General features: G+C 38.9%; 1 protein-coding gene across 2 annotated transcripts in view; it reads right to left on the reverse strand.

Annotated features, from left to right (window-relative positions):
- The window catches only part of LOC122563163 (calcium/calmodulin-dependent protein kinase type 1-like), a 42,590-nt gene that overhangs the window by 9,802 nt on the left and 6,171 nt on the right, over window positions 1-26,617 (reverse strand). For both annotated transcript variants that reach the window (XM_043716646.1, XM_043716645.1), the window contains exons 3-11: window positions 24,958-25,083; window positions 24,676-24,750; window positions 21,546-21,684; window positions 18,533-18,656; window positions 15,065-15,140; window positions 13,146-13,258; window positions 5,747-5,825; window positions 5,006-5,093; window positions 2,065-2,492 (exon numbers count right to left, since the gene is read on the reverse strand). In XM_043716646.1, the coding sequence (XP_043572581.1) occupies window positions 2,065-2,492; window positions 5,006-5,093; window positions 5,747-5,825; window positions 13,146-13,258; window positions 15,065-15,140; window positions 18,533-18,656; window positions 21,546-21,684; window positions 24,676-24,750; window positions 24,958-25,083 (1,248 nt within the window). The remainder of the gene's footprint in view (window positions 1-2,064; window positions 2,493-5,005; window positions 5,094-5,746; window positions 5,826-13,145; window positions 13,259-15,064; window positions 15,141-18,532; window positions 18,657-21,545; window positions 21,685-24,675; window positions 24,751-24,957; window positions 25,084-26,617) is intronic.

Below are 26,617 nucleotides of genomic sequence, written 5' to 3' on the forward strand. Positions count from 1 at the left end.
CTCCCAACTCCTGTACTCAATACTCTGACCAATAAAGGAAAGCATACCAAACGTCTTCTTCACTATCCTATCTACCTGCGACTCCATTTTTAAAGATCTGTGAATTTGTACTCCAACGTCTCTTTGTTCAGCAACACTTCCTAGGACCATTAAGTGTATAAGTCCTGCTAAGATTTGCTTTCCCAAAATGCAGCACCTCGCATTTATCTGAATTAAACTCCACCAGCCACTTCTCAGCCCATTGGACAATTTGATCAAGACCCTGTTGTAATCTGAAGTAACCTTCTTCATTGTCCACTACACCTCCAATTTTGGTGTCATCTGCAAACTTACTAACTATACCTCTTATGCTCGCATCCAAATCATTTATATAAATGACAAAAAGTAGAGGACCCAGCATCAATCCTTGTGGCACTCCACTGGTCACAGGCCTCCAGTCTGAAGAACAACCGTCCACCACCATCATCTGTCTTCTACCTTTGAGCCAGTTCTGTATCCAAATGGCTAGTTCTCCCTGCATTCCACGGGATCTAATCTTGCTAACCAGTCTCCCATGGGGAACCTTGGCGAATGCCTTACTGAAGTCCATATAGATCACATCTACCGCTCTGCCCTCATCAATCCTCTTTATTACTTCTTCAAAAAACTCAATCAAGTTTGTGAGGCATGATTTCCCATGCACAAAGTCATGTTGACTGACCCTAATCAGTCCTTGCCTTTCCAAATACACGTACATACTGTCCCTCAGGATTCCCTCCAACAACTTGCCCACCACCGACGTCAGGCTCACTGGTCTATAGTTTCCTGGCTTGTCCTTACCACCCTTCTTAAACAGTGTTCCGCTGAATGTTTTCATCATGTCATTTGAATATTATTGTTTAAACTACCTAACCCTTTGGGATCACATCCGTACCAGAGATATTTCAGAGAACAACATATTGGAAGGAATTGATGGCATTATTTGTCTTATGAATAAATTATTCATTTATAGTATGCCAAAAGCAGAGTATGAATAAGAGAAGAAAGTTCCATATTTCTAATAGGAGATTCCAATCTAAGTTCCTGCAGGTATGTGAAGCTATACTTGCATTCTGACAATTCTCTCATGGTGCAGAGATGATGGGGGAAGGCAAGCCATGCCCCATTGTGGGGCAAAGGATCTAGAACAGGGGAAATTTATTCTGACTCCAAACGATTATGGGGTGACAGGACGAGAGACTGGGAAAGGGGGTGCAGTTCTGGAGTGGGAAAAGGTGGGGAACAGGTCTTGAATGGATGAAGAAGAGAAGGTTATCAAATCCAGAGAGGGGAGGGGTATGTCTGGTTTGGAACAGGGAAGGGTATGTCCAGGCTATATTGGGAAAAGGAGTTTTGGGTCCAATGGTGGGGAAAGGAATTGGGTCGTGACCCAAGTGAAAGAGATGTGTCAGATTCTGAACAAGTGGCAAGGCTTGGGTCTAGGAGGGGCATTTTATCAGGGTCTGGGGGAGGTGTAAGTGGGAGTCTATAAGGTAAGCATGGCGGGTGGGGGGAGTCAGTTGAATCATAACTCAGATCTATGTTTTTAATAGTCTAATATTCCCTGAGTAACTATTTACTTAATTTTATCAAAGCCCTCCGAATTCTTCAAATTAAATGGAGATATTTGGCGGGTTCCACATGTGGGAAAGTTTCTAAGAGAAATCTTCAATTTTGGGTGATTCCTTTGGATTCTGCAAAAACTTGCAATTCCCATCTCTGCTAGAGTGACAATTGTCTGGCCACTGTAAAAGCCAGGCAGGTGTTGAGAAGACTTTAGCGAAGAAGCACCAGCTTACACCTTACGTACAGAATGAAATATGTGCAAATAAAAGCTTACCTTAAAAATTAGCCAAATGTCCAACTATATCAATACCTTAGGTTACGAACTCCACAAAGCATCACCAAAACACATGCAACAACAACTGACTATTAATGTATTTGTCTCTGTTCATATTAATAAACAAATATTATCAAATAATCAACTCAGTCTTCTTAGAAGTCTTATTTCAATTTGAATAATAAATTTGAACAAGCATTACTTACTGGTCCTGAGCTTTACTTGATGGAAGAGTTTTGGTTGCAGCAGTGGAAATCTCCATCTCCTTTCTTTTCTTAGCGGTGTCAGCGTGCACATTTCCATTTACAGCGTAACTAGCAGCCATGTCCTGTTTAGTTAGTCTGTTGCTTTTTTTCACATCTAATATTGCACAAATTAATGCACTCTCACTCGTCCTTTGGTGAGGATGTTCCTTTTCAACATAGTCTGATGCAATGCTCTGTTTGGCAACTTTGCTAGTCACCAATGGTACTGACCCCTTTGCTGAAAGGTCTGTCGTATATTGTTGCGATAGATTCTTAGAAAGTTTGGAGTCACTCTGGTCATAATTGCAACTGTTTCCCCGTGATTGTTGGTTTGACGATAATTGCATCTTCTTCATGTAATTCACAACTAATACAGCATTGATTGCTCGCTATGAAAAGAGAGAGGTCAGATAACTAAGTCTCAAGTATACAGAAATTGTGACTGGATGAGGTACACCTAAGAAAGAATTAATTAGCTTGGTAAGACAATGGTCTTAATGGCACAATGACAATAAAATACAGCGTAACAAAGGGAAATTCATTAATCTTTCAGTAGAACATAGTCAGAACCAGCATATTTGAAAAGCAAAGCACTCTACTGTCCTCTAGTGGCATAGCAGTGCCAGAACTAGACAATTCAAGATTTGGAGATGCTGGTGATGGACTGGGGTGTACAAAGTTAAAAATCACACAACACCAGGTTATAGTCTAACAGGTTTAATTGGAAGCACACTAGCTTTCGGAGCGTTGCTCCTTCGTCAAGTGGCTACCACCTGGTGTTGTGTGATTTTTTAACTTTAGACAATTCAATGCATTAATTCTATCAAAATGAACATTTTTTTTCTTGAATGAAAGACGGGAAATGTGTGATCAAATCAGCAGGTAATCTTCATCTGTAATTTTTTCTGACTGAGATTAGCACTGTAATGAGGGAACCTTGAACAAAAATAATTCCTTTCAAAAGCATTAATTTATACCACACATTATGATATCCCATAAAAGTTTCTTTTCATAAATAGCAAGTGATTTTTGGCTTTTTGTAAGTATGTTAAGAGTAAAAGGATCATCAGGGAAAGAGTGGAGCCTATTAGAGACCAAAGGGGCAACCTGTACGTGGAGCCTGAGGATGTGGGTGAGGTCTTTAATGAATAAGTTTCATTGCTATTTATGCAGGAGAAAGACATTGTAGTTGGGGATTTCAGTTGGGAAAGTGAGGTTCTAGAGTTTGTTAAGATTTACAAGGCGGAGGTATTAGGCACAAAGGTACACAAATCCCCAAGACCTGATGAGATGACACTGATGACATTGCTGCGGGAGGTGAGGGAGGAGATTGCTGTGGTCCTGGCAGAGATATTTAATACTTCACTGGCTACAGCCGAAGTGCCAGATAACTGAAGGAGAGCTAATGTGTTTCCTTTGTTCAAGAGCGGCAGTAGGGTTAGGTTAGGTAATTACAGAACGATTAGTTTACGTCTGTGATGGGAAATTACTGGAAAAAGTTCTGAGCGATGGGATTAATCAGTAATTGGAAAGGCAGCAATTGATCAGGGATAGTCAAGACAGATTTGTTACCAAATGGTCCTAACAAATGTAATTGAATTCTTTGCAAAAGTAACTTAATATATTGATGAGGACAATGATGGACTTCAATAAGGCCTTTTACAAGCTCCGACATGGAAGGCTGGTCTAAAAGATCGGAGCCTATGGACTCCAAGGCAAGTTGGCAAACTGTATCCAAATTTGGCTGACAAGTAGAAAGCAAAGAATAATAGTAGAGGGATTTTGTTTTGTGATTGGAAGCCTGTGACCACTGGTGTACCATAGGGATTGGTGGTGGGACCTTTGGTATTCGTTATGTACATTAACAACTTGGATGTAAATGTAGAAGGTATAATTAGTGAGTTTGCAGATGATACAAAAGTTGATAGCATTGATGGTGAGGAGGATGTCTCAAGCTATGGTCTGATATTGATCAACTAGTAAATTGGACACAGCTAAGCCAAAGATGATATTTATTCTTAATAAGTGTGAGTTGATGCATTTTGGGAGGTCCAATAGAGGAAGGACATATACAATAATCAGAAGTCCCTCAGGACTACTGAGGAACAAAAGGACCTTAGTTTAGAAGCCGATAATTCCTTGAAGTCATCAATGTAGGTAGACAGGGTGATGAAGAAGGCATATGAGGATGCTTGCCTTCATTAGTCAGGGCAAAGAATATAGGAGCAAGACAATTTTGTTATATATTGATAAACCATTATTTACGTTACAAGATAGAATACTGTATGCAATTCTGGTCACCACATGTTTGGAAGGATGTGATTGCACTGCACAGGAAATTCACTGGGATGTTGTATGTGATGAAAATTTTCAGTTATGAAGACGTAGACAATACATTGGGTTTGTTTCCTGTGAGCAGAGGTGGTTGACAGGGGATCTGATTGAGGGATACAAAACAATGAGAGGTATAGACAGAGAAGATCTTGAAATTTTATTCCAATTGGCAGATGTGTCTAAGACCAGAGGGCGTATAAGTTTAAGGTGAGAAAGTGATTTAGAGAAAATATGAGAAAAGAAGATTTTCACCCAGAGAGTGGGAGAAATAACGAACATGGTGCTGGAAAGAGTGATCAAAGCAGATACTCTCCAACAATTATGAAGCATCTCAATCAGTATTTAAATGCTAAGGCATTGTAGACTATGGACCAAGTGCAGGTAAATGGGATTAGTGTAGTTTGGTGTTTATATGTCAGCATAGACTTGTAGGCCAAAGGGTCTGTTTCTATGCTGTATGACTCTATGACTCAATGACATGTCATAGTTTTGTTTAATAAAGGTAAGTAAGGCCACTGCACTTTATAGGTTTTACAAGAGTTTTAAAGTTTATCTCAGCAGGATTCACCTTCCAATTACTCCTTGCAAAGTTCTTTGTGATCTGAACACTGACAGAAAGATAGATATCATGGAGTGGGGCAATGTTCTCTGTGATCCTGTTAAGAGAAAGAGAAGGTCAGTGACTACATAGATCTGTGAGATTGTAGAACTGCAAAATACCATTACGCACAAGAATATTCACTCCTCTTCATAGTGAACATTTCTACTACTTTCTATCACTAGAGATATTTCATTAATGTACTTATTAACAATAGTCATTATTAATTTGTTGTCGGCAATTACACTAATTATTCACATCAAATGTGGGATCGGGTTTCCATTAATTGCTATTCACCATCCTTTGGATAATATTATTAAGTTTGACTGACCCATTGTATTTCACAGTTGCATCCTTTCTTGATGGTCAAGGAATTCTAACAAATACAAACCTTTGTGGACATCCAGGAACTCCACAGAAATGTAATTGGTGCAAGCTTTGTGGTTCTACTGAGAATCAATAAATGAACCACTACACCGCTAACACAGATTGAATTCTTATTATTATCAATAAATACTCTGCAATGTGATTCTTCCATGAGTGGGAAAGCCCCTAACTCACCTACAGCATTCAACAAATGAAAATGTGCATTAATCCTCAACAATTACAATGTGTGATATTAATGTAATTTTTTTTTAACACGGTTCCTTTTCTCAATTTGGTGAGAGGAAAACAATTTGCACAGACTCAAAGCTGTCATGTTTAGTTTACCAGGGGTGTCGTAAAGCCTGTTCACAAGTGAAGCGCTTTTTTGGGTCCTTTTCCAGCAAGTGCCTGACAAAAGATTTTGCTGAAATTTTGAAATGAAGAAAAGAAATAGAATGAAATGTCAGTTGGCAATAAGAAAGTATCATTTTACATATTGTAAAACATTTCAGTGTAAAAATAAACTGTATTGACAGCAATTCTTTTAAGTTCAATGTAGAGGCATTGAGAAAGCCACTTTAAAAACCAGTTCAATTCTTGAGGAAATTAATTCACTTCATAAATTTAATCAAAAGCAGCTTGACTTTTATTACAATGGACATCAATGGGTATGGAAGTAGAGAAAGGAAATTCCTATGAGTCTTCCTTGACAAGCTGCTACACATTACTCATTTAACAAAAGCACAACAGCAGTATAAGTCACATTGACATAATTCTAGAACAAAATGGCTAATGGTTAAAATAATGCCCAGTTTCACATATAATTTTCTTTTCAGTAGGTGACAGTTTCTTTTCATTCTACTGGGAAAACAAGTGTTTCATATTTATAGCAGAAAACAAATATATCCAAATTTCCAAATTTTCAGATCCTTTAATTTAATCCCCTTTTAGTTTGTGTGGATATTTGTCAATGCATTTCAGTTCATTTATTGCTCAGAAAATAGCAACTAACTGAGCAATTCTATGCAGTCGTTTGGAAACTATATGGAACTCAGCAGCCTTTTCCACTGAAGAAGAGTGCTTACTCTTTGCAAGTATTTCAGTTTGCAAGTACTTTTCCAATTGTGTGCAAGCTGGATTGTGTGGTCAATGGCACTCAACTCTGAAAGCATCTAGGATTCTGGGTAATCCAAGAAGGAGGACAGGAAGAAGTTGTGGCTGTAAGAGTTGCTCCTTTTTTGAGATATTTTAGGTGTTGGAGGTGATTTCTTCGACTTCCAGGAGCAGCAGTTACTGTTGCATTATTTTGGAACTTTGGGTAAAAAAAAGATCAAAACAATGGCACTTTTAAAAAGAGGAAGACAGACAAAAGGCAGCGACTGCATGGTCAGTGAGGGAGAGACAGAAAGAAACCTACACTGTTAACTGATACAAAAATGAATCTGCACAGTTACTGCCTTTGCTATTTGAATTCATGCATCTCTGGGCAAAGTGGTGTGCCTACGAAAAATTAACAAACAGCGAAATTCACAGCTGACCTTCGAAGAACCTGTGTGGGAGAGTAAGTGCATAGTTTTTTACATGTAACCTTGCTGTGTCTACAGTAGTGAGTAGAATGGGTTCTTTCTTGACTATATATTTTATTGAGATTTGTCTCTTGATTAAATTTCAAATATATAAACCATAAGTACTAAGTTAGCCTGGACCACTTTTTTTTAAGAGCAATAAGGCAGTGCTATTGGGAATGAGCAAAGATGGCCTTTAACAGAGTGATGTGCTGTTCCTGTTGGATGTGAGAGTTTCCATGTTACTGATGGTTATGTCTGCGGGAAGTGTCTTTGGTTCCTATCAGATCGCATGGATCGGTTGGAGCAGCAGTTAGAGGCAATTAGGAATTTACAAGAGCTAGGGGGTGTGATAGCTGTCAGTTATAGGAAGGGAGAAAAGCCGAAGATACAGTCAGGTAGATGGGTTAACTCCAGGAAAGTTAGGAGGGGTAGGCAGGTATTGCAGAAGTTTCCTGTGGCTATCCCCATCTCAAACGAATATGCTGCCCTGGCAAATGTAGAGGATGATGGATTCTCAGGGGAATGTAGCATGAAAAGCCAAGTTTCTGGTATCGTGATTGGCTCGAATGTAATCAGGGGTATTTCAGGTTCCAAGTGATCGATTGTGATAGGGGACTCTCTAGTCAGAGGCATAGACGGACATTTTTGCGGCCAGCAGCAAAAAATCAGAATGGTATTTTGCTTCCCTGGTGCCAGGATCAAGAATGTCTCAAAGAGGGTGCAGAATGTTCTCAAAGGGGAGAGGGACCAGCAGGAGGTCATTGTACACATTAGAACTAACGACATAGGAATGGAAAGGATGAGATTCTGAAGGAAGAATATAAGAAGTTAGGCAAGAATTTAAAAAGAAGGTCCTTGAGGATAGTAATATCTGGATTACTCCAATTGCAATGAGCTAGTGAGGGTAGGAAAGGAGGATAGAGCAGATGAATATGTGGCTGAGGAGCTGGTGCAAGGGAGAAGGGTTCACATTTTTGGATCAATGGAATCACCTTTGGAGTAGAAGTGACCTGTACAAGAAGGACAGACTGCACCTGAATTAGAAGGAGACTAAAATACTGACAGGGAGATTTGATAGAGCTGCTCAGGAGGCTTTGAACTAGTAAGGTGGGGAGGTGGGACCCAGTGAAATAGTGAGGAAAGAGATCAATCTGAGACTGGTACAGTTGGGAAAAGGAGCAAGTCAAACAGTCAGGGCAGGGAGGAACAAATGAGAGAACAAGGTAGACTGATAAATTAAACTGCATTTATTTCAATGCAAGAAGCCTACCAGGTAAGGCAGATGAGCCCAGGGCATGAGTAGGAACATGGGACTGGAATATCATAACAATTACAGAAATGTGGCTCAGGGATGGACAGGACTAGCAGCTTAATGTTCCAGAATACCAATGACACAGGAAGGACAGAAAGGGAGGCAAGAGAGGAGGCGGGGGACAGGGGTGGCATTTTTGATAAGGGATAGCATTACTGCTATACTTAGGAATGATATATTCCTGGGAATACATCCAGGGAAGCTATTTGGATGGAACAGAGAAATAAGAAAGTTAGTCTGATAAAGGGCTTTTGCCCAAAACGTCAATTTTCCTGCTCCTCGAATGCTGCCTGACCTGCTGTGCTTTTCCAGCACCACTCTAGTTTTGACTCTAATCTCTAGCATCTGCAGTATCCACTTCTGCCGAGAAAAGAAAGGCATGATCACCTTATTGGGATTGTATTATAGACCCCCCCCCAATAGTCTGCATAAAATTGAGAAATAAATTTGTGAGGTAATTTCAGTTATCTGTAAGAATAATAGGTGGTTATGGTAGGGAATTTTAACTTTCCAAACATAGACTGGGACTGCCATAGTGTTAAGAGCTTAAATGCAGAGGAATTTGTCAAGTGTGTACAAGAAAACTTTCTGCTTCAGTATGCGCAAAACTTGACCTACTCTTTGGAAATAAGGCAGGTGACTGAGGTGTCAGTGGGGGAGCACTTTGGGGCCAGTAACCATAAATCTATTAGTTTTAAAATAGTAATGCAAAAGGATAGACTGGAGATAAAAGTTGAAGTTCTAATTTGGAGGAAGACCAATTTTGATGGTATTAGGCAAGAACCTTCAAAAGCTTACTGGGGGCAAATGTTCACAGGTAAAGGGATGGCTGGAAAATGGGAAGTCTTCAAAAATGAGAACGAGAGTCCAGAGACAATTTATTCCTGTTAGGGTGAAAGGAAAGGCTGGTAAGTGTAGGGAGTGCTGAATGACTAGAGAATTTGAGGTTTTTGTTAAGAAAAAGGAAGCGCATGTTTGGTTTGGACACCTGAGATCGAGCGAATCCTTAGAAGAGTATAAAGGCAGTAGGAGTATACTTAAGAGGGAAATCAGGAGGGCAAAAAGGGGACATGAGATTGCTTTGGCAAATAGGGTTAAGGAGAATCCAAAGAGATTTTATAAACAAATTAAGGACAAACTAGGGATAGAATAGAGCCCTTCATGACTGCCTATGTGTGGAACCACAGGAGAGGGAGGAAATACCAAGCAAGTATTTTGCATCAATGTTTACTGTGGAGAAATACATGAACGATATAGAATGTGGGGAAATAGATGGTGACAATCTTGAAACATGTCCATATTACAGAGGAGGAGATGCTGGATAATGCATAAAAGTAGATAAATCCCCAGGACCTGATCAGATGGACCTTGGAACTCTGAGGGAAGCTAGGAAAGTGATAGTTGGGCCCCTTGCTGAGATTTTGTATCATCGATAGTCACAGGTGAGGTGCTGGAAGACTGAAGGATGGTGAACGTGATGCCAGTATTTCAGAAAGGTGGTAAGGAAAAGCTAGGGAACTATAGAACAGTGACCCTGACATTGGTGGTTGGCAAGTTGTTGGAGAGAATTGTGAGGGACAGGTTTACATGTATTTGGAAAGGCAAGGACTGATTAGGAATAGTCAGCATGCCTTTGTGTGTGTGAAATAATGTCTCACAAACTTAATTGAGTTTTTGAAAAAGTAACAAAGAGGATTGATGAGGGCAGAATGGTGGACGTGGTCTATGTGTACTTCAGTAAGGCATTCGACAAATTCTTTGGTTAGCAAGGTTAGATCTCATGGAATACAGGGAGAACTAGCCATTTGGATACAAAACTTGTCCAAAGGTAGAAGACAGAGGGTGGTAGTGGAGGGTTGCTTTTTAAACTGGAGACCTGTGACCAGTGAAGTGCCACAAAGATCAGTGCTGGGACCCAGCTTTCTGTCACTTAAATAAATGATTTGGATGTGAGCATAAGAGGTATAGTAAGTAAGTTTGGAGATGACACCAAAATTGGAGATGTAGTGGACAGTGAAGAGGGTTACCTCAGAGTACAATGGGATCTTGATTAGATGAGCCAATGGGCTGAAGAGTCATAGATGGAGTTTAATTGAGATAGATGTGAGGGGCTGCATTTTGGAAAGACAAATCAGGGCAGGACTTATACACTTAATGGTAAGGTCCTGGGGAGTATTGCTGAACAAAGAGACCTTGGAGTGCAGGTTCATAGCTCCTTGAAAGTGGAGTCTCAGGTAGATAGGTTAGCAAAGAAGGCTTTTGGTATGCTTTCCTTTATTTGACAGAGCTTTGAGTATGGAGTTTGGAGGTCATGTTGCGGCTGCATAGGACATTGGTTAGGCCACGTTTGGAATATTGCATGCAATTCTGGTTTCTCTCCTATAGGAAGGAAACTTGTGAAACTTGAAAGGGTTCAGAAAAGATATACAGGATGCTGCCAGATTTGGAAGATTTGAGCTATAAGGTGAGGCTGAATAGGTGGGGACTGTTTTCCCTGGAGCATCGGAGGCTGAGGGCTGACCTTATAGAGGTTTATAAAATTATGAGGGGCATGGATAGGACAAGTAGACAAGGTCTTTTTCCAGGGTTGGGATATAAAAGAGTCCTAAGGGGCAACATTTTCACACAGTGGGTGGTGTGTGTATGGAATGAGCTATTAGAGGAAGTGGTGGAAGCTGCTACAATTACAACATTTAAAAGGCATCTGGATAGGTATATGAATAGGAAGGGTTTAGAGGGATATTGGCCAAGTGCTGGCAAATGGGACTAGGTTAGGTTAAGATATCTAGTTGGAATGGACGAGTTGGATCAAAGGGTTTGTTTCCGTGCTGTACATCTCTATGACTCTGTGACTCTAAATGTAAAGTGAAGTCTGAGGCATAGATTTCCTCATTCCTAATGACAGTTCTAATTTGACACCAAGTCAAGAGGACTGACAGATATTGAAATGTTGCAAATTAAATGATTACAATTAGATTAAAAAGTGAAAATATCATAAACAATCTTTGAAAATAATTATTTAAAATGGCTCAATTTTTTAAATGTGCTAGACAATATTGACATTGCACAAATGTGGAATTTGCTTTTCACAGACAATCAGTGTGTCTAGCAGTAATTATGAACTTGGAAAGGTGTTGAAAACTCACATAAAAACATAGAAAAAAGGTGCAGGAGTAGGCCATTCGGCCCTTCAAGCCTGCACCACCATTCAATATGATCATGGCTGATTGTGCAATCTCAGTATCCTATTCCTACTTTCTTTTCATACCCTTTGATCCCTTTAGCTGCAAGGGCTACGTCTACCTCCCTTTTGAATCTATCGAATGAACACCTTTCCATGGTAGAGAGTTCCACAAGCCCACAACTCTCTGAGTGAAGAAATTCTTCTTCATCTCAGTCCTGAATGGCCTACCCATTATTCTTAGGCTCAGACTCCTAGTTCTGGACTTCCCAAACATCGGGAATATTCTTCCCACATCTAGTCTGTCCAGTTCCAGCAGGATTTTATATGTTTCTATTAGATCCCCCCTCACTCTTCTCAATTCCAGTGAGTATAAGCCCAGTCATTCCAGTCTTTCTTCATACGTCAATCCTACCATCCCAGGAATCAGTCTGGTGAACGTTCATTGGACTCCTTCAAAAGCAAGAATGTCCTTCTTCAGAACCCTAATCTCAATCTTAATCAGATTTACTTAATTTAGCATGGTGTAATTTTTTCAAGGGTTTTAAAAACAAGAATAACAGGTAAAAGAGGAGGCTTTCATTAAATCACTGATTGCTTCTAGATTGTTTTCTGGAGGAGTTCTCAATTGGGCATTCTTTCAATGATCACAATGCCTTTGTGCTGCAATGCTATCTAAACAAGGTGATCAAATTTCTGAGCTATTTTGAAATCAGAAACATTTTGGTTAGGTTTTTACGCTCTCCAGATACTTGATCTTATAGTATACATGTATACTGAAGAACTCACAACATCACTCACAGGATCCACAGAAATGTCATAAGCATCTTGATATTGTTTCAAAGCAGCAGTTCTCTGAATGAAACACTTGTGCTCCCAGAGGTAACATTAAGAAATATATAAGGTCATTTTGAGATTGATGACCTGAGGACCAGTTTTATGCAGCTTTTGCCCAACTGCCTCCTGTTACCCTTTAAACACACTGCTTTAGAGATGGAATGCCCTATTGCTAGAGGTATCATGATTCCATATCATATTGCCAGGACTTTTTACATGCCAACTAGCCAATCTGCCACTTGCATGCTTGAAATATCACATTGCTCAAGGCAGTTGGTTAATATGAAGGTCAGTTAATTATCATAAGAGCATTAGAAATACAAGCAGGAATACACCAGAGAGTCCCTACAATCCGCTCCACCATCAAGCTGTGACTGAATTTCCACCCAGCTGCACCTTCCCCATATCGCTTGATTCTCAATATCCAAAGCACATTCATCACAGTCTTGAATATGCTCATAGGTTAAGCATCCAGAGTCCCTTGGAGTATTGGCTGTGAAATGCAGGATCACAAGATAATGAAATTCTCCCAAGTCCCAATTGGCACTATCAAAGCACCTTGACAATACCAGAATGAAACTTCATGAATACAGGACAAAATTTTCCATGTAATATGTCAGACATTGTAATGTCCAACAATATAAAAATGCATGTTAACGATTTACTTGGAATCAAGATCTCAATCCTGAAACTATGGTACATATGGAATATTCCTTAATATACTACATAATTTGCAAACTTATTTTTACAGCTGCATTCAGAATATTCTTCATTAATGGGTTCGCAAATGGGAGTCATTCAATGCGTTACAATATTTACAGACTTCATTTGCAACTGCTCACACACCTTGCTCAGAAATATCATCCCAGAATGGAGAGTCAAATTCATAGTCAGCATTTGAAATCCGAGCGAACAGTTTAGTCTCAGTCTCTTCATAGAAAGGAGGGTAGCCACATAACCTATTAAAATTGAAGCAAAATTGTTCGTCTCAATCCTTTTGGTTTGTTGCTTGCAGTTTGCTAGTTACATATAATTTGGTAATTTGTCTGCCATTTTGGGAAAGACGCAATTTAATGTTCAAACTTCAAGGGAGGAATTATAGTCTTTTACCACCAGCACCAGCAGATGATGCCTTGGAGTATTGGCTGTGAAATGCAGGATCACAAGATAATGAAATTCTCCCAAGTCCCAATTGGGACTGTGCCCTATTTTTCTTTGTGCCAATTTCAACTGTAGCAGATTCTGGTTGGATGTATTTATTTAAAATGACCCTTCCTACCACCCTAACACTAAACCCCAATTTAAGTTTTAGTTTTATATACACATTTACTGAACTGGTGCCCAATGTCAAATTGTACCCATCTTACAACCAATTCTTCATCACAATTGGATGTGCATAATATACATTTCCTCTTTATAAGCAACCTGTTAGTTTTGGGTAATTAGAGAAACAATGCATCTAAGTTTCAGAAGGCTTTTGATAAAGTCCCACATAAGGGATGAGCATGAAAAATTAAAGTCAATATGATTGGAGAGGTTGTGTTTTGAGATAGAAAGAAAACTGGTTGGCAGACAGAAAACAAGGAGATGGAATAAACAAGTCTTGTTTTCCAAATGGTAGGCAGTGACTTAAGGTTACCACAGGGAATCAGAGCTGGGATCTCAGCTACTCATAATATATATTAATGATTTTGAAGAGGGAACTAAATGTAATATCTCCAAATTTGCAGATGAAACAAAGATGGGTGGGAGGGCAAACTGTCAGAATGATTCAGAGATACTTCAGATAATTTTGATAAGTTGAGTAAGTGGGCAAATACTTGGCAGATGCAGTTTAATGTGGATAAATGAGAGGTTATCCACTTTGGTAGCAAAAACAGGAAGGCAGATTACTATCCCAATAGCTATAAATTGAAAGAGGGGAATGTGCAATGAGACCTGAGTGTCCTTGTACACCAGTTGCTGATGGTGAGCATACAGCTACAGCAGGTGATCAAGAAGGCAAATGGTATTTTGGTTTTCATAACAAGAGGATTTTAACACAGGAACAGCTTACCCTGTTACAATTATACAGGGCCTTGGTGAGATCTCACCTTGAATACCGTGAGCAGTTTTGGTCTCCTCATCTGAGGATGGATGTTATTGCTATAGAGAGAGTGCAGCAAAGATTTACCAACTGATTCCCAGAATGATAAGACTGATGTATGAAGTTGAACCAATTAGAATAATATTTGCTGGAGTTTAGAGGATTGAGGGGTGAGTCACAGAAATCTAAGAATTGTCAACAGGACGAGACAGGGTGGATACAGAAAGGATGTTTCTATTGACAAAAGAATCCAGAACCATGGGTCACAGACGAAGGATTTTGGGTAAACCATTGAGGACAGAGAAGAAAAGAAACGTCTTCACCCAGACAGTGGTGTGCCTGTGGAATTTGGTATGACAGAAAGCAGTCAAGGCCAAACATTATATGATTTAAGGAAGAAGTTGGATATAGCACTTGGGATTACAGGATATGAATAAAAAAAGCGAGAGTTAGATTGAATTCTATGATCATCCAGGATAAATGCAGAGCAGGGACAAGGCCTACTCCTGTTCCTATTTTCTATGTTTCTACGCTGTCATACCTGCTGAGTGTTTCCAGAAATTTCTGATTTTATTTCAGCAATTTTAAAAATCAGCTGATAAAATGGCACATATGTCAGCACAATATATTTTTCTAATGGAATCAAGTCAAAACTCTTTACATATCTTCAGAAACTCACAGAATGTATGCAATTACTCCAATAGACCAGCAGTCAACAGCTTTGTCATATGGTTTTTGGTCCAGAACTTCAGGAGCTTAAGAGAGATAAAATATATTAGTTTCTGTGAAAAGATGTTTCTAGTGAAATAAACAGAATGAGTATCTCAGACTACAGTCTTTGTTATGGGAATGTTTGATTAATTGTTCTGACATTAATGATCAATTCAAAGCTTTGTTGATGTTTGATAGATACAGTTTTAAAGAGTAATTTTGGGCATTACACTTGTAAAAAATAAATTGCACATATTTTTAATTATCTTGTTTCCATTTTACTGCTAATTTGAATTTGACATCCAAAACACGTGAAAAATAGACACTAGACACAGCTGCACAGATATTAGACAGAAATATGTAGCTCTCCCATATCTTCATGTATAATGAGTCTAACATTACAATGTTTGATCACCATCGGGCAGATATCACCAAATCGCAATGGGGGAAATATTATAAGAAGTGAGTATGACACTAGAAGAGTTTCCCACGTACAAACCTGAAACACATAAATAAACAGATTTTCATGTAATGTGAAATATCACCGGGAGAGCTATGCACATTAGTTGAATAGGATTTATAATCATCTACAAAGGAATAATTTGATTAGGAATAGTCAATAAGATTTGTGAAGAGTAGGTAGTGCCTCACAAATCATATTGAGTTCTTTGAGAAGGTGACCAAACAGGTGGATGACGATAACGCAGTTGATGTGGTGTATATAGAATTCGGTAAAGCATTTCATAAGGTTCCCCACAGTATGCTATTGCAGAAAATACAGTGGCATGGGATTGAGGGTGATTTAGCAGTTTGGATCAGAAATTGGCTAGCTGAAAGAAGACAGAGGGCGATGGTTGATGGGAAATGTTCATCCTGGGATTCAGTTAAAAATGGTGTACTGCAAGGATCTGTTTTGGGACCATTGTTGTCTGTTATTTTTATAAATGACCTAGATGAGTATGTAGAATGATGGTTTAGTAAATTTGCAGATAACACTAAGGTTGATGGAGTTGTGGACAGTGCAGAAGGACAGTGCAGGTTACAGAGGGACATGGATAAACCGCAGAGTTGGGCTGAGAGGTGGCAAATGAAGTTTAATGCGGAAAAGTGTGAGGTGATTCACTTTGGAAGGAGTAACAGTAATACAGAGTACTGGGCAAATGGTAAGATTCTTGGTAGTGAGGATGAGCAGAGGGATCTCAGAGTCCATGTGCATAGATCCCTGAAAATTGCCAACCAGGTTGAGAGGTTGTTAAGAAGGCATAAGTTGTGTTCATTTTTGTTGGTAGAGTGATTGAGTTTCGGAGCCATGAAGTTATGTTGCAGCTGTACAAAACTCTGGTGTGGCCCCACTTAGTGTATTGCGTACAGTTCTAGTCATCACATTATAGGAAGGATGTGCAAGCATGAGAAAGGGTGCAGAGGAGATTTATCAGGATGTTGCCTGGTATGGAAGGAAGGTCTTATGAGGAAAGGCTGAGAGATTGAGGCTGTTTTCATTAGAACGAAGAAAGTTGAGAGGTGACTTAATAGAAACATTCAAGATGATCAGAGGATTAGTTAGGGTGGACAGTGAAAGTCTTTTTCCTCAGATAGTGATGGCTAGCATGAGGCGACATAGGTTTAAATTGAGAGGTGATAGATATAGGACAGACATCAGAGGTAGGTTCTTTACTCAGAGAATAGTAAGGGTGTGGAACATCCTGCCTGCAACAGTAGTAGACTCGCCAACTTTAAGGGCATTTAAGGTCGTTGGATAAATATAAGGATAATAATGGAATAGTGTTGATTAGCTGGGCTTCAGATTGGTTTCACAGGTTGGTGCAACATCGAGGGCTGAAAGGCCTGTACTGCGCTGTTACGTTTTATGTTCTAAATGTGTTGCTATCATTTTAAAGGCCAGCCCCTGTCTTAATGAATGCATTTCTGCCATCAAATTCTGTGAATACTCAACATCTGTTCTAGTTAAACATGTTATCAACATTATTGAAGTATTAAAAGGAAATTTTTTAAAATGGTATTTCAGATATTTGTGCTTTTCTAAATTATATTTATTGAATATCACAATGGGTGTTTGGAAATTGAAACTTTTTTTTAACCGGTGTTAGCTTCAAATACTCTAAGGTTGAGCACACTGCAAGTGAAATGCAGGTTAAACTGTTACTTTTTTACTTCTTGAGAAGTATATTCTTACCACCAAATGGGGCAGTATTTCCTTCTTAACACATATATGCCTACTAATCTGTGCTGTTTTAGGTCAGTAATAATTTACTAGCAATTTTATTAAGAATAAATAAACTCATCTATCTTAGATCCAAAACCAGTTTTATGTTGAACAAGTTAGATTCCAGGATGCTAGCATGCATAAAACAACCTACAACATAAATCTGATATTCTTAACATTAACGTTGGAATTATAGATCCAGATTTTTGTGCTGTGTCATCCATTCAAAAATGCTCAATTAAATTTTCTCAATTCTGTTTAAAATAGTGAAATTCCAGGTGTAAGACCCAGAAGAAATTTACCATAACTTTAGATAAGTCTTATTTTACAGTCTGCCTTACTTTAGTGGTGTGCAAATACAGGAAGGAAGAGCGGTTTTCCTCAGCTCAGATTCATCTGTGTTTTTGGATTTTAATCCCTATTTCACATTCCCCAATTTTTCTCTTGATCGTGCCTCGTTCAGCTCACTATCGGTTCTTGTACTTATTTCAAACATAAATGAGGCAGCTGTCAATTGGTTTAGATGACAGTACTAATTTGACTAATCAGAGATCAGCAATCACATTGGAGACAATTTCAATGCATGAAACAGAGCTATAGTGCACAACATAAGATCTATATGTGGCTTCCATTTTTTGAGTTTTCTGCACAAAAGGCAGGTCCTTGGTGATTATTTGCTAAACCATGGCAAAACGCTGTGATTTTGTTTACTGCAGGTATGAGAATAAGCAAGTCCAAGTCTACTTCAGCTATAACAGGGATCAAATAGGGTTCTTGGTGTTAATCTATTCCATATGCTAGGCTTTAGCCAACTGAGCTAATTAGACTCCAAGTGTGGCTCATCATGCTGAATAAATATTGTTTGGGCCTTATATTTGTGTCATGCAAAAAGTTGCCTAAATAACAATAACTGCACACTAAAAACAACCTATTAATTATAAAGCAACTTGAAAAGCCTTCAGACAAGATGAAACATTGCAGTAATGTAATCTCTCTTTCGAAAGTTGATTCCATTCGTGAGGAAAAAAACTGCTAATGCAAGATAATTGCTGAAGTTTTTGAATTTAGTAAAGGTTGTTGTGCAGTGAATCACCGAGAGTCTGGAATGAAACAATCTTGTCTCATTAATTATCACAATATCCTATAGACAGCTATCAAAGTTCTAATGTCTAATTATGAACTAATTGAGTTCATAAAACATGCAAACCCTACCCACGTAGCCGGGTGTACCACATGCTGTGGACATCACACCCATGTCCAGGATCTTTGAAAGACCAAAGTCACTGATCATAATCTTGGAGTTTTCATCCAAGCTGTAGTACAGCAGGTTTTCAGGCTATGAGAGAAATTGTAACATTAGTAACAGTACTATAACATTCCTCACTATAGATCACTGGTGAAGACACATTTTGAACATCACAATATTTATGAGGCATTATTGGGTGCTTTGAAAAGGATATGGATCTATCTGACAAGATTCAGAATAGAAAACTAAGGACTGTAGCTGTGAGGAACAGAACATTTTCCAATTCAGGCCCTGGATATCAATATCAAACACACTCTGGCCAGATATAGGGAATTAGGTGTATTATAAAGTTTCCACTATTTTGACGTGCCAAATGTATCTCAACAATTAACCACAGAAAAAACACTCCTATTAATCTGACATTTATCCCATTTCCACACTGATCATCTTAGTTTGAGATTTGGTATTTGGGGACTATGATTGAAAACCACAAGAATCTAGACTGAGAATGTCCAGAAAACTCAACAATGTTAAAGTTTCAGGTTGACGATCTGACAAACCTCTGAAATGCGTGTCTGAGGATTATGGTGATGGCAGAGGTCCCATCTGAAACTGCCAAAAACAGGAGGTGTTCCAGTCTGCAGTAGGACTTTGGAAGCACATTTGCCAGTGGATGTCAACTAAACAATTGCTTCTGTCTGAAGAAGTGTCAGTTCAAACGAAGGGCTGGCAGTTTAGCTACCTGAGCAGCATTATTGGTAAGGATGGCCTTTGTTGGAACTTCAAAATCCGGGAGAAGGTCTCAGTAGCTGGGCATGCTCAGAAAAAGGCGGGTAGGGTTAGGGGGAAGGGTCCGCAGATTGAGATGGAGGGAGGGGAGAGGTGGCTTTCTGAAAATCCATTGTCATGAGGTCAGCCATTACCACCAGAGTCCCCATCAATGGAAAGTAGGGTTTTGCACACAGAATCCTTTAGGAGAATGCTCACTGGGCAGTCTCCCTCTGCAGTGCCAGGCCTCCCAACCTGAGATGGGCAACATGACTTTCAGAGATTAATGGCCCTCAATTGGTCACTATAGAGGATTAATTAGTCTCCCAACAGGCAGCAAATCCTGTACATCTTCCCAAATGCCTAACTGCCTCCAGCCTTCCTGCCTCTGAGCCCATTGCCAAAGGGTTGGGCAAACTCAGCCATTAATTTTTTTCCTCCCTCCAAAGGTAATACTGACTCAATTTTCAAATTTATTTCAAATTTACAGGATCTCCAGTATTTTGCTTTTATCTTGAAACTATCCCGATCTACTTCACATAGAACTTCTATAAACCTTGATATCAAGCCAATTTGCTCCCATGATTCAGATCTTTAAAATTCTCTGGACTTGACAAGCTAGGTGCAAGGCGACTACTTGATTTTAAAAAAATGTAACACTAAAGTACATTGAAGAATTGCTTGGTTTTAAGCCAATGATAGAGATAAAGAGGAATGATTTTGCAAAATTGCACTCTGGTGATATTTCGTTTCCTCTTTTAAGCTTCTGCTTGGGATACTGGGACTCTCTTCTTGCTCTGTATTATATTCAAACAGTGACAATACTTACGTGCAAAGAAAGCAGTGCCAATGGTAACAAGCTGGCTTAGTCCAGCTTGTACAGGGTGTCTTACCTGTCAAAAAGACCATTGCATGCAGGTACTTATTTGTGAAAATATTTTCATTACAGAATCTATTGAGAATATTTCTATGGTTACAAATAATTGTAACAACCTATTGAAAATTGATCAATTGGACTAAGGATGCCTTGACTCAGGATGTTAATTAAGATTCATGAAACAATTCAAAAACAGGCAGATTTCCATTGCTATGCTTTTGTATTTCTAAATTATTATGATTTAATTAGATTTCCTTTATTTTGCAAATCGACCTTCAAAATATTTTATCATTATAAGCAAGGAATCCATGTATCAACAGTTTGATTTGGACACACCATACAATGAGGGGACAGAATGTGCATGCTACAAAAATTGTGGGGCTGAAAATAGTCCTCTTCAGTGGAGTGAAATGAGCTCAAAGCTAATTGACAGCATTTAGTGCAGCATGGCTGAGTTAATTTCACGTTCACGTTGAAGATCAACATAATCCCTTTCAATCAGTTAATTCCATCATGAATTGAACTATTATCTCTTTCTGAAAAGGGTTTATTTTATCCTAAGCTTTGCAATGCAGTTTGCAAACAACCACATCAGAGTCGTGTTCTGTCCAAACATCTATAAGCCATCTCCAGACTATTATCTTTGAACATCTTTAATCAAAGCATTTACTAACTTGCTTGTACTGCTGCTTTCACTTCTACATTATTAAACCCTTATGTGAGTTTAGACAGGGACAAAACTGCTTTTTCTGGTTGACAATGTCACTGTGTGAGAAATCCAGAACCCCAGGCTAAGGTACATGGGTGCAATCCCATCATATCAGATGGTGAATTCTGAGTTCAATAAAAACGTTCTAGAAAGAAAAATTGACAATGTAGGCATCTTCAATTGTCATAAAAGCCTTTAGGGAAAGAAACCTGCTATGCTTACCTGATCTGGCCTTCATGTGACTCCACACCAAGAGCATTATGGTTGACTTTTAACTGGGCAATTAAGAATGGATTATAATTCTGGCCTAGCCAGTGATGCCCACATCCCATGAATGAAAAATAAAAAACAACACTCTATCTTCTGGAGCAACATGAAATATATTGAAGTGCTCATCCAGGAGAAATGTGATTCAGAGTCCACCTACAGGGTGTTTTACATTTATTTCATAGGCTGCAAAGGCATGGTAGGTGGAAAACGCAGATCTCTACGTGATATTTTACCTTTATATAATGTCTGAATACTGCATTATTAAATATAATAATTAATATTTCCTGCAAAATTAGAACATTATTTGCTCATGATTGCTTTTTCAAATATTGCCATAGCAAAATGATCTTAATACCTTTAAGTCTCGATGTACAATTCCATTGTCATGAAGGTATTTTACAGCATCAAGTATTTGCTGAATCAGAATACTGGCGTCTTTCTCTGTGTAAACTCCACGCTCTAGAATCCTGTCAAACAGTTCTCCTCCTAACACACTGGAAATAAATGTAAACTTATATGCTTTATCAATAAAAAGGAATGCACACTCACAATGCTTACACCCCTTCACTTGAAAAATTGTTTTATTCCCAAGAAACAAATGCCACAGAGTCCTCTAACCAGCTTAATCTTGTCAATTGGCAGCATATACATTCCTGCATAAATCAGTAACATAACAATAGAATGCTGAACTATCCATCACCAAGAACATTGTATTGGCAAAACATTCTTTACTGAGACATACTTTCCACATAACTGAGTTACAATCAATGCTCTATTTACTACTTTTCTAATGATGCATGGAGTAATAAGTTCCATGAGATCCAACTGTTTTGGGAACTATGACATTAAGATAATTTCATAATAGCACAAAGTCAAGTGCAGTCATTTCTCAATGGAATTCTCCTGTTTCTCAACAATAATCTGAATAAAACTCTGGAACAACCACTTATATGATTTCTCTGGAGTTTCTGCAATCTTCTATCAAGGGAACCTAAAGATCCCTATAGAAAATCTATCTGGACCTACATTAGTGGCTCCATGATAGTTATTGATATTCATAGTAACCTTGCAGATATAAAGAAAAAAGAAGCTTAGCAAATAGCCTTTCACAGCTCAGAACTTTCAAAATCACTTTCCAGCCATTGAATAATTTTTGAAAGATTGCAATTGCGATTTTATATGAAACTTCCCAGCCAAAATACACACAGTCAGCTCCCACAAACAGCAATGTGATTATAATCAACTAATTTACCTTTAAAAAGTCTGTTTGAGAGATAAATTTTGGTCAAAATACCAAGGGGAACTCCACTGCATTTAGTGTCATAGAGTCGTACAGCATAGAAACAGACCCAAGGTCCATCCAGACCATAATGAACATAATCCCAAACTAGTCCCACCTGCCTTTTCTTGGCCCATTTCCCTTCAAACCCTTCCTATTTATGTACTTATCCAAATGTCTTTTAAATGTTGCAATTGTCCTCAGAAAATTCATTCCACACGCAAACCACCCTCTGTGTAAAACATTTGCGTGTCATGTCTTTTTTCAATCTCTCTCTTCTCACCTTCAATGCCCCTAGTCTTGAAATACCCCAAAGACAATAAGAAAAAGACAATACCATTAACTCCATCTATACTGCTCATTGTCTTTTAAATTTCTGTAAAGTCGCTTCTCAGCCTCCCATGCACCAGTGAAAAAAATGTCCCAGCCTATCCAGCTTCATCTTGTAACTCAAAACTTCCATACCCAGCAACATCCTGGTAAATTTCTTCTGAACCCTCTCCAGCTTGATAAAATCCTTCCTATAACTGGCCAACCAGAACTGGACACAGTATTCCAGAAGAGGCCTCACCAATGTCCTGTACAACCTCAACATTCTTATACTCAAAGAACTGAGCAAAGAAGGCAAGCATGTTAAATGCCTTTTTAACCATTCTGTCTATATATGACATAAACTTCAAATAATTATCTACCTGAACCCCTGGGTCACTCTGTTCTACAAAACTACTCATCACCCTACCACTAATTGTGTAAGTCCTACCCCTGTTTGTTGCACCGAAATGCAATTTATCCAGATGTACGCCTCATCTGTTATTTTTTAGCCCATTGACCCATTCTTAAAAAGAGTAGCATGGGATCTTCTACATACACCTGAGAGAACTGAAAAGAGCTCAAATAAAGAGCTCATTTGATAATGATTCTGGCAGCACTGTTCTCCCTTAGTATGACACTGGAATGTCAGAAGAAGTGTCATGCTCTACTTTTTTGGACTAGGACTTTCACTCATGACCTTCTGACTCAAAGCCACTTGTGCTATATACTGAGCTGGGTCTGACACACCCAACTGTCAAAGGTCTGATTACGTCACAGGCTTCTAGTTGGTATCGGTGTTGTGCTGATCAGTTTCTGTTGGCTTACCCAATGAGTATTCCATAGAAAAACATTTATTGGCTAATCCCATGATTACAAAGCTGCAGTTTCAAGTTGGCACCATAAGAATGGAAAATATTTATCTGCCAGGTAAGGCAGAAACAATGAGGATAATCTTCCAACATTGTGCTTTTGGTAGGATACCTAATCTATCAGGAATGCATAGTGCTATGCATGATTTAAAGTGGAACATAATGTACTGCAAATGCTAACATTTTTGATACGCCAAAGACTCTCTACTGGCAGCGTGAACCTGATTGTCATCCCATGTTTATTAGCTCCCTTGGAATAGGTTCTGTAAAGATTTTATCTGTTCCTCCAATTGTGGCTGTTCAATTGTGCATATCACCCACCATGGAGTCATCTAGATCCAAGATCTGGAATTCCCTCTGGAAACATTTCCACCTCTTAATGCCTCTTTGGCTTTTTTTAAAACATACTGCATAAATCTTGCTTCCAAAACTAAGGTTTTGGTCATCTGTCCTAATATCTCCTTTCTTAGTTATGTGTCAAATTTGATAGCTCATACTACTGCCATGCATACGACTAGTCCTGTATTGTAGTTTTACTAGGTGCACCACATTCTGCTATTGCCATGCTTTCTTAAATGCAATAAACAGATTTTTGGCATGATGATAATGACCAAGTGTGGTATATAAGGGCCATAACATCACTATTTGTGGTGAGTGGAATGAATTTCCAGAGGAAGTGGAGGATGTGGATACAGTTACAATATTTAGATGGTATTTGGGTAAGTACATGAATAAGAAATATTTCGAGGATATGGGCCAACCACAGGCAGGTGGGATTAATTCATTTTGGGATGATGTGGGCATGGACTGGTTGGGCCAAAGGTTCTGTTTCTGTGCTGTATGAATCGATGGCTCTATTGTGCAGTGCCTTGGAATGTTTTACCATGCTAAAGGCACTATAAAAGTTAAAATCAACACAGCATAGCACCAATCTCTCAGTTGCATCTACATCACTGATGCCACATAATTCATGAAATTATGAAATATGAATCATGGTTCATAAAGTGAATTTGAATGCTACTCACAGTTGCATAACTAGGTAGAAATGAGTGGGACTTTCATAGATGTCTTCCAGAGCTACAATGTTTTCATGTTTTATCCTAAAATCCAGAAAGATAAGGAAAAACATTGCAATCATTCTGTAATCTCCAGGGCAATTGGGGATAGGCAATAAAATGCTGGCCCAGCCAGCAAGACCCACACCCAATGAGTGAATACAAAAACATTGCAACAGTACATTCATTTAAGTTATGCAAGTTAGTAATTGAATTGCAAACAATGTGTCAGTAAAATACAAGCAATCTTACCTTCTCAAAACAGCAATTTCATTTTCTAATGAGATGTCATTTACATCACTTTTCTGAACACACTTCAAAGCTACCATTTTGTCAGTAGCCCTCTCTTTTGCCAAATACACTTCTGAAAAGGCTCCTCTGTCAGGATAAAACAAACATTTATTACATGTATGAGTAACAACCTAGTTAATGATATCTGTATTATACAGTAATTTTCAAACAATGATGTGTCCCACTGTGGGAATGGGATTGTTTCTATACTCTGCTCAATAATAAGCACAATTTTACAACTCATTTATTGACTTGCTAGAGATATAGGAATATGAACTAAATGTTTGCCTCTGCTACAGAGATATTGATACCAGAGAACATCACTACCTGTTATAGATCCTGCACTGTTCTCATTTCAATGGCATCAAAGAGATTAAATTCAGGCAGATTCCACAATAAGAAAATGATTCGCTATGTCAGATTACCTCTACTTATCTGTGCTCAGTGGAGCTCTTCCATTTTGTTTTGGAGAAAACAGCTAAAAGAAAGCTGTCTATGTTGGAACTGAGTGGGAGGCTAGTCCTCAGTCCTATTAAATGGGGTATGTAGTCATATAGGAGGTCCTGGTACTGTCAGTCAGGGGCACAGTCCACACACAGACAGGGTCTTAGCCACAGTCAGTCATCAAATTGAAATGCTCATCATCACAGAACGTATATGATTATAATCCAGGGAACAGGCAATTGTCTACCTTATAGGGCCAGAGCAGCAGTTAGGGGAAGTTGTGTATCATTGGTCAGACAGTTGCAACATAGCGTCAGGGGTCTAGTCATGTCTAAGGACAGCTCATTAAATGTCACTTAGAGGTGTACAGCCAATGCAATCCTTGCTGTCTGTCGTTTGGTTGTTAAGAAGGGTGCAAGGGGAGGGGCCTCTTTGGGCAGTAGAAGGGATCATTGCCAAAAGGATTGGGGGTGTCAGGACTGGGACTGGGGAGAAGGAAGAAGTATTTGTGAAGGTGGGAATAAGGACTGTGACCAGATGATAGTCATATGTATGAAGGGTATGTGGAACAGCCTTGGGAATGGAGGAATAGGGGGCATGATAGGCCACAAGATAGGGGCTATTGGCCATAATTATCTTATGGCAAATACATGAAGCATAGGTTTGCAAACTCTAGCTATTTCATTTGTAAACATTTCTTCACATACATGCAATGCACGCAGAGTGGATGTGCTGATGCATCAAAAATACTTCAAAGGCAGATTGCACCATACCACTGGTGCTAGTTAAACTAACATTGTTGTCTTAGAGACACAGAATTTAGTGGCAATAACTTAAAAGGATATGCTGAGCGAAAGCACCCCATCATTTGTGGAATGTCCAAGGATGCCACGGGACAACAGGAACATCATTGTAAGTATGATGATAGGCATTAATGAATGCAATGGAAAGTGGAATGGTTGAAGTGTGTCTGGGATGGGAAGGGAGTCAAAGAAAAGCAGGCACTCCTTTCTGGATGTAATGTGCTGGTCACTCAGCTGGTGTGGCACCTTCACCATGTGGTGCACATGCTGTGAACTGGATAATGATAGAACAAATGATAGGGCTTTGAAGGTGAATTCTGGGGTCACCCTCCAGTATTGCCACATCAATCTGGCCCATTGTGTTCTACACAATT

This window comes from Chiloscyllium plagiosum, chromosome 26 (genome assembly GCF_004010195.1).
Source record: "Chiloscyllium plagiosum isolate BGI_BamShark_2017 chromosome 26, ASM401019v2, whole genome shotgun sequence".
NCBI classification, from domain to species: Eukaryota; Metazoa; Chordata; class Chondrichthyes; order Orectolobiformes; family Hemiscylliidae; genus Chiloscyllium; species Chiloscyllium plagiosum.